This window comes from Bactrocera dorsalis, chromosome 6 (genome assembly GCF_023373825.1).
Source record: "Bactrocera dorsalis isolate Fly_Bdor chromosome 6, ASM2337382v1, whole genome shotgun sequence".
NCBI classification, from domain to species: Eukaryota; Metazoa; Arthropoda; class Insecta; order Diptera; family Tephritidae; genus Bactrocera; species Bactrocera dorsalis.
Window position 1 is genome coordinate 672,300 of NC_064308.1, and position 14,483 is coordinate 686,782.

The 14,483-nt window shown below is 36.4% G+C and overlaps 2 protein-coding genes across 3 annotated transcripts in view; both read right to left on the reverse strand.

Moving 5' to 3' along the window:
• Window positions 1-8,762, reverse strand: part of LOC125779143 (uncharacterized) — a 252,983-nt gene extending 244,221 nt beyond the window's left edge. Inside the window, exon 1 of one of the 2 annotated variants that reach the window (XM_049459781.1) lies at window positions 8,691-8,762. The gene's annotated coding sequence lies outside the window, so the exon portion shown is untranslated. Of the gene's footprint in view, window positions 1-770; window positions 834-8,690 lie in introns of those variants that run through there. The other variant, XM_049459782.1, reaches the window with a different exon arrangement.
• On the reverse strand, window positions 1,318-6,837 carry LOC125779240 (uncharacterized). The gene is made up of 2 exons (XM_049459878.1): window positions 4,400-6,837; window positions 1,318-1,609 (listed from the first exon to the last, which is right to left on the reverse strand). The coding sequence occupies exons 1-2, from the start codon at window positions 6,835-6,837 to the stop codon at window positions 1,318-1,320; spliced, it is 2,730 nt and encodes a 909-aa protein (XP_049315835.1).
• Window positions 8,763-14,483: the final 5,721 nt, after the last annotated feature.

The following is a 14,483-nucleotide window of genomic DNA, read 5'->3' on the forward strand; positions in this document are numbered from 1 at the left end:
TATTAAGGCGGAGAATCGATTTTTTAGTACAGATGCACTAAGCAATCTATACCAAGTTGCGTTAAAATATGAACTATACATATTTATGCTAATTAACCGTTTTGAGGTTATTGGAGTTTACATATAGCCATAACGACAGTGTATTTGGAAAAATTTCACAATCTCATATTAAGGTGCAGAATCGATTTTTTAGTACACATGCACTAAGCAATCGATACCAAGTTGCGCAAAAATATGAACTATACATATTTATGCTAATTAGCTGTTTTGAGGTTATTGGAGTTGTCATATAGCCATAACGACAGTGCATTTGGAAAAATTTCACAATCTTATATTAAGGTGTAGAATCGATTTTGTAGTACATATACATTAAGCACTCGATACCTAGTTGCGTAAAAATATGAACTATACATATTTATGCTAATTAACCATTTTGAGTTGTCACATAGCCATAACGACAGTGTGTTTGGAAAAATTTCACAATCTTATATTAAGGTGTAGAATCCATTTTTTAGTACATATACATTAAGCAATCGATACCCAGTTTCGTAAAAATATGAACTATACATGTGGGGGTATGTCGACGTATGGGGCCGATTTCGAGTAATTAAAAAGACGATTAATTGGAGTTCAAACGTTATAAAAAATGCTGATTTAATCGTGTATATATAAATATGTATATGGGTGTGTGTATGTGTTATTAACAATAACTAATTGTGTTACTTTATACATATATGTAAATCTATGTTAGTTTAGTAAATTATTGTAACCTGCTGCGACTTTATATCCTGTGTTGTTGTTGTTGATTGAACGTGCCGGTTTGATGGTTTCTCCAGTTTTTGTCCACTTGGATAGGAATTGTCACCGCTGTATTTATTTGTGTTTGTACTATTAATCCGATATATGTAATTGTTCCTTTTGTGTAATTTCACTGAATGTTTTCTTCGTATTCACTTATGTTTTGTATTCACTGTGTACTTCACTTGTTGTCGCTTATATGTTCGCTATGTATTGTGTTATATCGCTGCTGCTGGCGGGATAATAATATGCCTAAAGGCAAAAAGCGCGGGAAAGTTGTCTTCTTTGTTCCTCCTTTTTCGCCTGTTGCGTGAAGTTGGGGCGGTTTATACTCCTCTACATTACGCCTCTATTACTTTTTGTAATTTGTGGGAGTAATGCAGAGGAGTATTTATTTGGATTAAACTTCCCGGCCACCTTGCAGAATCTGCGAAATAATTGAGTATTAATAGGGTAACTGATTGGGTATTGAAAAAATTGAGATTTTTTTTTGAGTATTTATCAGCAATATACTTATGGTTAGATGGTGCCAGTAAGGGTCCAGCCAAATGCTGTATTCTGCGCTACCACCGTACCATTATCGGGTTTGAATAGTCCATTTCTGATGATTTGAGGGTACACATCTGCTCCAATCTCCAACGTTATCTCCCTGTTGCTGTGGAATTGAGGGTCAGCGAGAACCAAGTGTTCAAAGCGCATTTGCACATCGTCGCTTAGATCTCGCTCATACGGTTTTTTGGGTAGCTTGTGGGTGATAACTGCGTTACATTCCAGAGAAAACTTTGTGTCATTATTTGAGCTGATTTGTATGCTACAAATACGATACGTGTTGAGGTATGTAATTGGCAGTTTTAAGTGTTTGACGAGTTCAGCTGCTATATTCGTGATTTTGAGGGTAGGGTTTAAAATGGCTCGAACTTTATGCCATTCACCATCGCATCTTAATCGTATCTTCAATGTGGGTACTAGGGTCTGCTTAGCCAGTAAGGATGGTAGTCGGGTCTCTATTGCAAGTGGATGTTTCTCCACAACATTGGCATCGTTGGTCGGGTATAGCCTCGGATGTCCGTGTAGGGATGAATGATGTTTCCCATGACAAACGGAACATCTATTTTTGCTTGTACATCCTTCTGTCTTGTGCGACCTGGCTAAGCAATTAACGCAGTAGTGGTATTTTATTACTGCTTCGTATTTTTTGTTTATATTATATGCCGAGTACGTAGCGCAAGTCACTAGACGGTGGTCTTTTTTGCATATTCCGCAAGCGACATGACGGGATGATGTGTGTTTTCTTCGATGTGAGATCGTTTTTCGTGTTGTACGATCATCACATTCCTTTTCTTCACGAATAGTGGGAAGGGTCGACTTGAAACGTTGAATACGTCGGGACATCGTTTCGTCTTCCGAAATCGGTGTGATGCTACGGGTTGCGCTACGGGACCGGATGGTAATTGCTGAGCTCATGCGACGAGGTTTGGGTGAGTTGGTGATTGTTGGGGCCATTTCACTAAAAAAGAAGAGAAAACTTGTATGTTATTCTGTATTTAATATCACAATTTTTGTGATGGGGCGGGTTACTGTGCCTTGAGCAGTTCGGATTTCAACCACTCGTGTTTTATGGTCTAAGTCGGGGAAGACCTTTTGGATTCGACCGAGCTTCCATTCGTTGGCTGAAGTATTGTCGTTTCTTATAACGACTAAGTCGTTAACTTCAACATTACGATGTGGGTATTTCCATTTATATCGTTTGTGTAGTTCCTTAAGGTACTCTTCCTTCCATCTCTTGCAAATGTGCTGGTAGAGTATTTTTAGTTTCTGCCATCTGTTAACGATGCTTAAATTTGCATCCTCTAAATTGGGTTCGGCAGGGGTTAGCAATGGGGTACCTATAAGGAAGTGTCCTGGAGTTAGAGGTTCCAAGCTTGTTGAGTCATCACTTATGGGGCTTATGGGTCGAGAGTTTAAACAGCTTTCAATGCGGGTCAATGGGGTAGCAAATTCTTCGAACGTGAATTTTTGAAGTTTTGCGATCTTTTTTAGGTGGGTTTTTAGACTTTTTACGCCTGCTTCCCATAATCCACCCATATGTGGAGCTCCTGGTGGGTTGAAGTGCCATGAGATATTTTGATGGCTATGGAGAGATGCAATTTGAGTTCGAAGTGTATGTAAGAATTCACGCCGATCTTTAACTAGCAACTGTGAAGCTCCTATAAAGTTTGTTCCGTTGTCGGAATAAAGATTGGCGGGGCATCCACGCCTCGAGAAGAAACGAGAGAATGCTGCTAGGAAGGCTTGTGTAGTGAGATCGCTAACGGGTTCGAGATGTATTGCTTTAGTTGAGAAGCATACAAATACACATATATATCCTTTGGTGATTAGACATGCTCTCCCAGTGTAGTTTTTGATGTCATAGGGTCCAGCGAAATCGATACCAGTGTTAGCAAACGGCCGGGTTAGGATGGTTCGTTCATTTGGAAGAGCTGCCATTATTTGGGTTTGTTGAGCCTTGTTGTGTATGATGCACGTTTTGCATTGATGAATGATTGTTTTAATCAGCATCTTTGCTTTGGGTATCCAGAATTCTGTCCTTAGGAGTCGAAGAACTAGCTGATTTCCGCCGTGTAGCGTTGCTAAATGGGTAAATTGAGTTAGTAATTTTGTCATACGGCTATTATAGGGTAATAGGATAGGGTGACGCTCGTTATATGATAGTGCTGCGGAATTAGTTAATCTTCCGTCACTTCGCATAACTCCTTTAGGGTCAATGAATGGATTTAAAGTCATTAATGAACTTTTCTTATGTATTTGGGTTTTACGGGTCAATGCATCATATTCTTCTCGGAAATGTGTTTTTTGGGTTTGAATAATTAACTTCATTCGGGTTGTTTTGAACTCTTCCGGGGTTATTTCGTGGTTTAAGTAAACAATTCCTCGCCTCCTTGGTGAGGCATTTGCGCAAAACCTGAATAGGTAAGCGATAACGCGAATAGCTCTGGGGAATGAGGAAAACCTTTCTAGTATATCCTCTTGGGTGGTTATCGCAAACGTCTTAACGGGTTTGAACTCCACGGTAGTGTTGTATGTTTTCTCCGATGCTGGAAAATGCTCCTTTTCGTGTTGTAGCCATTGGGGTCCATGCCACCAGAGGTTGTAATTCAATAGATCGGTGGGTGTACATCCTCGGCTTGCCAAGTCTGCGGGATTGTCTTGGCTTTCCACATGGTTCCAATTATCGACTCCCACTTTCTCGGTGATTGCAGCTACTCGATGTGAAACGAAAGTGGTCCATGAACAGGGTGGTTTGTTTAACCAAGCAAGAACTATGGTTGAGTCAGTCCAAAAATAATTTTTATATTGGGTTAGGTGTAGTTGGGGTAGGGTAGAGTTAAAAAGGTTAGCCAGTAGAACCGCTCCGCAGAGTTCCAATCTGGGTAGGGATACGGTTTTAATGGGAGCAACTCTTGTTTTTGACACTAAGAGAGTTGTCCATATTTTGTCTCCAACTGAAACCCTTATATAAAGTGTCGCGGCATATGCTTTTTCTGAAGCATCAGAGAAACCGTGGAATTCAATGGTGGCTGTTGGGTTAAAATGGGTCCACCTGGGTATTTCAATATTGTTGATGTTGTCGTAATCCTTTACGAAGCTGTTCCATCGATGAAGGGTGAGGGGTTTCAGGCTTTCATCCCAGTCAGTTTTATCCAGCCATATTTGTTGCATAATTATTTTTGCCGTGATTATTATTGGACCAAGCCAACCGGCTGGGTCAAACAATTTTGCAATGGCTGATAAAACTTCTCGTTTGGTGTATGCGGGTTTTTTCTCCATTGGGTTGACGAGGAAGAAAAATGAATCCTTTTTGGAGTTCCATCGAATGCCCAGGGTTTTGGTGTTCTCGGGTTCCGAAAGGTTGAGTGTTTCTGTCTCTAAAAGATGATCCTGTGGAAGTCCTTTCAGAATGTGTGGGTCATTGGAGGTCCATTTTCGCAGAGCGAATCCTGGGGTCTTCAGAGCGGAAATGAGTTCATCTCGTGCTGACTTTGCCGTGGTCAGGTCATGTGTTCCGGCTAAAACATCGTCTACATACATTTCCTGGCGAAGTATTTTGGCTGCTAATGGGTGGGTTTCTTCTATATCATCGGCAAGTTTCATGAGGGTCTGGATTGCTAGATACGGTGCACAATTTATGCTGAACGTGACTGTTTGCAATTCGAAGTCTTCTATTGTGTCTTCCGGGGACTTCCTAAATAATATCCTTTGGAACCGAGTGTGTTTAGGGTCTACGAGTATTTGCCGGTACATTTTCTGAATATCCGCATTAAAAACGAATTGGAAGAGTCGCCAATTTGTGATCAGAATGACAAGGTCTTTCTGTAAAGTAGGCCCGATATGTAAGACGTCATTCAAGCTTTTGTGATTTGACGTGGGGCAAGATGCGTTAAATACCACACGCAATTTCGTGGTTATACGGTCGGGTTTAATGACCACGTGGTGTGGTAAGTAATATTGGGTCGTTTTACCAGAAGGGTTGTATTCTACTTTCTTCATTTGTCCGAGTTCCAAATATTCCATGATTGCTTTGTCGTATTCTGCTTTCACTTCGGGTTTTTTAAGTAAAGCTCGTTCATTTCTGAGGAATTGGGCCAACGCTATATGTCTAGAGTGCCCGATGTCAATATTGTCGGGTTCTTTGAAGGGTAGGGTTACTATATAGCGCCCATCTGGATTACGACGGGTAGTTTTTTGGAAAATCTCCTCACAAATTTGGTCCGATTTGGAAACTACGGATTCCTTTGGGATTTCCTCCACCTCCCAAAAACGTGTGAGAAGACTCTCGGGATTCACTTTATTGTGAAATGATACTATGGTGGAATTTTGGGAGGGTTGGGTTATGGGTCCGGACAATATCCATCCGAATTCAGTCTCTTGAGCTAAGAGTGAACCTAGTACGTTTCTCTTTACTCCATTGAGTAAAATACTTGGATAGATATCACTACCGATTAGTATATCCACGGGTCTGGGTTTGTGAAATTGGGTGTCGGCTAAAGTGAATCCAAGATTTTTAAGACACTGCTTTGGATCTATGGGGTATGAGGGTAAATTATCAGTTAGGCTATTTAGTATAAATGCCTGTGCTGATAGCTTATAATTTGTGTTTAAGGGTGAGCAAAGCGTGATTTCACAAATACTCGTTGGTGTTGCTGAAACTGCATTGTTTAGTCCGGTCACTTGGGCTGATACAGAGTGGGTGGGTATATCCAAGCTTCTCTGAAGTCTTCGAGATATAAATGTGACTTCCAATCCTGAATCAATAAGGGCTCTCGCGGAATATCGCTGGCCATTATGTTCTATTTGAACCATTGCAGTACCGAGTAATATCTGCTTTCTACTTGGGTTGGGTGGGTCTTGGGTTGATGATATAGTGGACTGTATAGTTGTAGTGTAGGCTTGCCGATTTGTATTTGTGCTTTGGGTGGGTAGTGCGGTACTTGAAGCATTTTCATGGTTCGAACTAGTGACGTTTGGTATTTCCGGAGTGGATTCAGGTCGAAAGCTGGATTCTCTGTGTATCAGAGTATTGTGTTTTTTGTGACACTTACGACACGAGAATTTACTCACACAGTTCTTGTAGCTGTGTGATATGGCCAAGCAGTTATAGCAATAACCATATTTTTTGATTGTGGAGATACGTGGCTCCACATTCATTGCGAGAAATTTGGGACATTCTCGAATAGGGTGCTGCTTTTTACAGAGCTTACAGCTTTCTGTATCTATATTATGTTGAGTAAAGTTGAAATTATTCTTTCTTTGGGTATTAGAGGGTCTAGCAATTGGCGTTTCAGCCACGTTTGCATGAAAAGTGTTGTATTTCTTTTCATCTGTTCTTTTAACTGCACCGGTGTGGAATGGGGGTAATTTTGCTACTGAAGCTTTGAAGTTTCCAACAGATTCGAGGGTTTTGTATTTGTGGGTTAAAAAACTGTCGAAATTTGACCACGTCGGTATATCTGAATTATCAGCTAGGGTATATTCAAACATTTCGAGAGTTTGTTTAGGTAGTTTGGAACTACAAAGATATATTAATATCGGATCCCAGCTTTGTGTGTCAATCTCAAGATTGTGTAAATTGGTTAAAACGTTATTGACCGAACGTTGTAAGCTTTTTATAGCACAACCTGTTTCCTGAGTTACTTGGGGTAGGTTAAAAAGGGTCTTTAATTGGATGTTTACCTGCAACCTCTTATTTTCGTATTGGTCGACTAAATTTTTCCAGGCGAGTATGAAACCATCATTTGTTAGGGGTGCGTTTTTAATAACCTCTCTTGCTTCTCCTCGGGTCTTCTGAGTAAGGTGAAAGAGTCTTTCAACATTACTAATCCTTGGGTTACGGATATACAGGGCTGTAAACATATCCCGAAAGGTGGGCCAAGTTGTGTAATCTCCGTAAAAGATGTCGGTGTCGCATGGTGGAAGGTGAACTGCAGGAGCGAAAGCCATCATTGTGGCTTCTGAAGTCCTTTCCTTAATGGGTTGGGTTGACACTTGTGTTTTACGCGCATCTACATCTTCGTTGATGGAAGCTAAGCAAGAGAGGTACATTCGATAACTTTTTTGATATTTTTCTTTCACTTTAAAGAAATCGATGGTTTCATGACTTTCGCGAGAAATTCTTCTGATCGCATCGTATGAGCGCTTTGCTTTTTCATAGAGCGAATTTAGTTCGAACCTTTTAATTTCTAGGGTATAGACCGAATCATCTTCACTTTGGGTCTGAAGATGGTCTTCCACGAATTCAATCAAATCTGTTGTTGTGATTTTGAAATCTTCCATTTCCATTTTTGGTTAAAATATCTTTGATTTTTGGGTTAAATGAGAAAAATGAGTCGCGTAGGGTTACGAAAATGTAAGAAAACAAATTTTAAAAACTTTTTGTATAGTGCTTTATTTATTTTAAAAATTTCAAATTAATTTTCTTGCTTGTATCTCGACGGCGTCCGATTGTTAATATTGATGAGAAATTATTAAATTTCCGATGAATCGCGGAAAAAAATCGATAAATAAAAAATTTGCAGGGTTTTGCACTTTTTCCTACTGGGTCACCTTTTTAATTCCCTACTGGGTATTTGTCTTTTGACGTGCTGTTTGCTAACAATTTTTGTCACCAACAAATATAAAGGAATGGGTGCGCTATTCGTATGTAGGTATGTAATGGCGGGTGTATATTTATTTATATATATAATTTGAGTTCAACGAGAAGAATGCAATAGCCGACGGCAAAATATATGCATATGTTTTATTATTGCACTTCTTCTCTTGGGTATGTATGTATATATAATTAAATAGTGCAAATCAAATTTTTGTCAACCCAATAAAACAAATAAATTATGCTTAAGTGTGCTTAAGGACACAATTTGGAAATTGGGTATTGTTTTTTAACAAATATGATTTGCACTTTATATTATTGTATAGAAAAAATATGGGCCGCACTTACAGTTTTTCCGCTTTATTAATTTCGGTTCTTTTTTGTTTTACTTGATGGGTGTTTGTTGCTTCAGCGTATAGAGTTTTTGTTTGTTGGGTGCACTCTTTTGATTTTTGGTTTGGGTCTGGAACTCCAACGATGATGTTGTTGATAAAATTCCCACGAAGTCTTTTTCTTTTAATTATCGCGGCTCTATAGGACCAAAAATGTCGGGGTATGTCGACGTATGGGGCCGATTTCGAGTAATTAAAAAGACGATTAATTGGAGTTCAAACGTTATAAAAAATGCTGATTTAATCGTGTATATATAAATATGTATATGGGTGTGTGTATGTGTTATTAACAATAACTAATTGTGTTACTTTATACATATATGTAAATCTATGTTAGTTTAGTAAATTATTGTAACCTGCTGCGACTTTATATCCTGTGTTGTTGTTGTTGATTGAACGTGCCGGTTTGATGGTTTCTCCAGTGTTTGTCCACTTGAATAGGAATTGTCACCGCTGTATTTATTTGTGTTTGTACTATTAACCCGATATATGTAATTGTTCACTTTGTGTAATTTCACTGAATGTTTTCTTCGTATTCACTTATGTTTTGTATTCACTGTGTACTTCACTTGTTGTCGCTTATATGTTCGCTATGTATTGTGTTATATCGCTGCTGCTGGCGGGATAATAATATGCCTAAAGGCAAGAAGCGCGGGAAAGTTGTCTTCTTTGTTCCTCCTTTTTCGCCTGTTGCGTGAAGTTGGGGCGGTTTATACTCCTCTACATTACGCCTCTATTACTTTTTGTAATTTGTGGGAGTAATGCAGAGGAGTATTTGTTTGGATTAAACAATACATATTTATGCTAATTAGCCGTTTTGAGGTTATTGGAGATGTCATATAGCCATAACGACAGTGTATTTGGAAAACTTTCACAATCTTATATTAAGGTGTAGAATCGATTTTTTAGTACATATGCACCAAGCAATCTATACCAAGTTGCGTAAAAATATGAACTATACATATTTATGCTAATTAACCGTTTTGAGGTTAATGGAGTTGTCATATAGCCATAACGACAGTGTATTTGGAAAAATTTCACAATCTTATAATAAGGTGTAGATTCCATTTTTTAGTACATATGCACTTAGCAATCTATACCAAGTTGCGTAAAAATATGAACTATACATATTTATGCTAATTAACCGTTTTGAGGTTATTGGAGTTGTCATATAGCCATAACGACAGTGCGTTTGGAAAAATTTCGCAATCTTATATTAAGCCGTAGAATCGATTTTTTAGTACATATGCACTAAGCAATCTATACCAAGTTGCGTAAAAATATGAACTGTACATATTTATGCTAATTAGCAGTTTTGAGGTTATTGGAGATGTCATATAGCCGTAACGACAGTGTATTTGGAAAAATTTCACAATCTTATATTAAGGTGTAGAATCCATTTTTTAGTACATATGCACTAAGCAATCGATACCAAGTTGCGTAAAAATATGAACTATACATATTTATGCTAATTAACCGTTTTGAGGTTATTGGAGTTGTCATATAGCCATAACGACAGTATATTTGGAAAAATTTCACAATCTTATATTAAGGTGTAGAATCCATTTTTTAGTACATATACATTAAGCGATCGAAACCAATTTGCGTAAAAATATGAACTATACATATTTATGCTAATTAGCCGTTTTGAGGTTATTGGAGATGTCATATAGCCATAACGACAAAAAATTTGGAAAAATTTCACAATCATATACTGAGGTGTAGAATCGATTTTTTAGTACATATACATTAAGCAATCGATATCAAGTTGCGTAAAAATATTAACTATACATATTTATGCTAATTAACCGTTTTGAGGTTTTTGGAGATGTCATATAGCCGTAACGACAGTGTATTTGGAAAAATTTCACAATCTTATATTAAGGTGTAGAATCGATTTTTTAGTACAGATGCACTAAGCAATCGATACCAAGTTGCGTAAAAATATGAACTATACATATTTATGCTAATTAACCGTTTTGAGGTTATTGGAGTTGTCATATAGCCATAACGACAGTGTATTTGGAAAAATTTCACAATCTTATATTAAGGTGTAGAATCCATTTTTTAGTACATATACATTAAGCGATCGAAACCAATTTGCGTAAAAATATGAACTATACATATTTATGCTAATTAACCGTTTTGAGGTTATTGGAGATGTTATATAGCCATAACGACAGTGAATTTGGAAAAATTTCACAATCTTATATTAAGGTTTAGAATCCATTTTTTAGTACATATACATTAAGCAATCGATACCAAGTTGCGTAAAAATATGAACTATACATATTTATGCTAATTAGCCGTTTTGAGGTTATTGGAGATGTCATATAGCCGTAACGACAGTGTATTTGGAAAAATTTCACAATCTTATATTAAGGTGTAGAATCCATTTTTTAGTACATATGCATTAAGAAATCTATACCAAGTTGCGTAAAAATATGAACTATACATATTTATGCTAATTAACCGTTTTGAGGTTTTTGGAGATGTCATATAGCCGTAACGACAGTGTATTTGGAAAAATTTCACAATCTTATATTAAGGTGTAGAATCCATTTTTTAGTACAGATGCACTAAGCAATCTATACCAAGTTGCGTAAAAATATGAACTATACATATTTATGCAAATTAGCCGTTTTAAGGTTATTGGAGTTATCATATAGCCGTAACGACAGTGTATTTGGAAAAATTTCACAATCTTATATTAAGGTGTAGAATCGATTTTTTAGTACAGATGCACTAAGCAATCTATACCAAGTTGCGTAAAAATATGAACTATACATATTTATGCTAATTAGGTGTTTTGAGGTTATTGGAGATGTCATATAGCCATAACGACAGTGCAATAGGAAAAATTTTACAATCTCATATAAAGGTGCAGAATCGATTTTTTAGTACAGTTGCACTAAGCAAGCGATACCAAGTTGCGCACAAATATGAAGTATACATATTTATGCTAATTAGCTGTTTTGAGGTTATTGGAGTTGTCATATAGCCATAACGACAGTGCATTTGGAAAAATTTCACAATCTTATATTAAGGCGGAGAATCGATTTTTTAGTACAGATGCACTAAGCAATCTATACCAAGTTGCGTAAAAATATGAACTATACATATTTATGCTAATTAACCGTTTTGAGGTTATTGGAGATGTCATATAGCCATAACGACAGTGTATTTGGAAAAATTTCACAATCTCATATTAAGGTGCAGAATCGATTTTTTAGTACAGATGCACTAAGCAATCGATACCAAGTTGCGCAAAAATATGAAGTATACATATTTATGCTAATTAGCTGTTTTGAGGTTATTGGAGTTGTCATATAGCCATAACGACAGTGTATTTGGAAAAATTTCACAATCTTATATTAAGGTGTAGAATCGATTTTTTAGTACAGATGCACTAAGCAATCTATACCAAGTTGCGTAAAAATATGAACTATACATATTTATGCTAATTAACCGTTTTGAGGTTATTGGAGTTTACATATAGCCGTAACGACAGTGTATTTGGAAAAATTTCACAATCTCATATTAAGGTGTAGAATCCATTTTTTAGTACATATGCACTAAGCAATCTATACCAAGATGCGTAAAAATATAAACTATACATATATATGCAAATTAGCCGTTTTAAGGTTATTGGAGTTATCATATAGCCGTAACGACAGTGTATTTGGAAAAATTTCACAATCTTATATTAAGGCGGAGAATCGATTTTTTAGTACAGATGCACTAAGCAATCTATACCAAGTTGCGTAAAAATATGAACTATACATATTTATGCTAATTAACCGTTTTGAGGTTATTGGAGTTTACATATAGCCATAACGACAGTGTATTTGGAAAAATTTCACAATCTCATATAAAGGTGCAGAATCCATTTTTTAGTACGTATACATTAAGCAATCGATACCAAGTTGCGTAAAAATATGAACTATACATATTTATGCTAATTAACCGTTTTGAGGTTATTGGAGTTGTCATATAGCCATAACGACAGTGTATTTGGAAAAATTTCACAATCTTATATTAAGGCGGAGAATCGATTTTTTAGTACAGATGCACTAAGCAATCTATACCAAGTTGCGTAAAAATATGAACTATACATATTTATGCTAATTAACCGTTTTGAGGTTATTGGAGTTGTCATATAGCCATAACGACAGTGTATTTGGAAAAATTTCACAATCTTATATTAAGGTGTAGAATCGATTTTTTAGTACATATGCACTAAGCAATCTATACCAAGTTGCGTAAAAATATGAACTATACATATTTATGCTAATTAACCGTTTTGAGGTTATTGGAGTTGTCATATAGCCATAACGACAGTGTATTTGGAAAAATTTCACAATCTTATAATAAGGTGTAGAATCCATTTTTTAGTACATATGCACTTAGCAATCTATACCAAGTTGCGTAAAAATATGAACTATACATATTTATGCTAATTAACCGTTTTGAGGTTATTGGAGTTGTCATATAGCCATAACGACAGTGTATTTGGAAAATTTCACAATCTTATATTAAGGTGTAGAATCGATTTTTTAGTACATATGCACTAAGCAATCTATACCAAGTTGCGTAAAAATATGAACTATACATATTTATGCTAATTAACCGTTTTGAGGTTATTGGAGTTGTCATATAGCCATAACGACAGTGTATTTGGAAAAATTTCACAATCTTATATTAAGGTGTAGAATCGATTTTTTAGTACATATGCACTAAGCAATCTATACCAAGTTGCGTAAAAATATGAACTATACATATTTATGCTAATTAACCGTTTTGAGGTTATTGGAGTTGTCATATAGCCATAACGACAGTGTATTTGGAAAAATTTCACAATCTTATATTAAGGTGTAGAATCGATTTTTTAGTACATATGCACTAAGCAATCTATACCAAGTTGCGTAAAAATATGAACTATACATATTTATGATAATTAGCCGTTTTAAGGTTATTGGAGTTATCATATAGCCGTAACGACAGTGTATTTGGAAAAATTTCACAATCTTATATTAAGGTGTAGAATCGATTTTTTAGTACATATGCACTAAGCAATCGATACCAAGTTGCGTAAAAATATGAACTATACATATTTATGCTAATTAACCGTTTTGAGGTTATTGGAGTTTACATATAGCCATAACGACAGTGTATTTGGAAAAATTTCACAATCTTATATTAAGGTGTAGAATCGATTTTTTAGTACATATGCACTAAGCAATCGATACCAAGTTGCGTAAAAATATGAACTATACATATTTATGCTAATTAGCTGTTTTGAGGTTATTGGAGTTGTCATATAGCCATAACGACAGTGTATTTGGAAAAATTTCACAATCTTATATTAAGGTGTAGAATCGATTTTTTAGTACATATGCACTAAGCAATCTATACCAAGTTGCGTAAAAATATGAACTATACATATTTATGCTAATTAGCTGTTTTGAGGTTATTGGAGATGTCATATAGCCGTAACGACAGTGTATTTGGAAAAATTTCACAATCTTATAACGGGTGATTTTTTTGAGGTTAGGATTTTCATGCATTAGTATTTGACAGATCACGTGGGATTTCAGACATGGTGTCAAAGAGAAAGATGCTCAGTATGCTTTGACATTTCATCATGAATAGACTTACTAACGAGCAACGCTTGCAAATCATTGAATTTTATTACCAAAATCAGTGTTCGGTTCGAAATGTGTTTATCGACAAATTTTGTTCAGCGATGAGGCTCATTTCTGGTTGAATGGCTACGTAAATAAGCAAAATTGCCGCATTTGGGGTGAAGAGCAACCAGAAGCCGTTCAAGAACTGCCCATGCATCCCGAAAAATGCACTGTTTGGTGTGGTTTGTACGCTGGTGGAATCATTGGACCGTATTTTTTCAAAGATGCTGTTGGACGCAACGTTACGGTGAATGGCGATCGCTATCGTTCGATGCTAACAAACTTTTTGTTGCCAAAAATGGAAGAACTGAACTTGGTTGACATGTGGTTTCAACAAGATGGCGCTACATGCCACACAGCTCGCGATTCTATGGCCATTTTGAGGGAAAACTTCGGACAACAATTCATCTCAAGAAATGGACCCGTAAGTTGGCCACCAAGATCATGCGATTTAACGCCTTT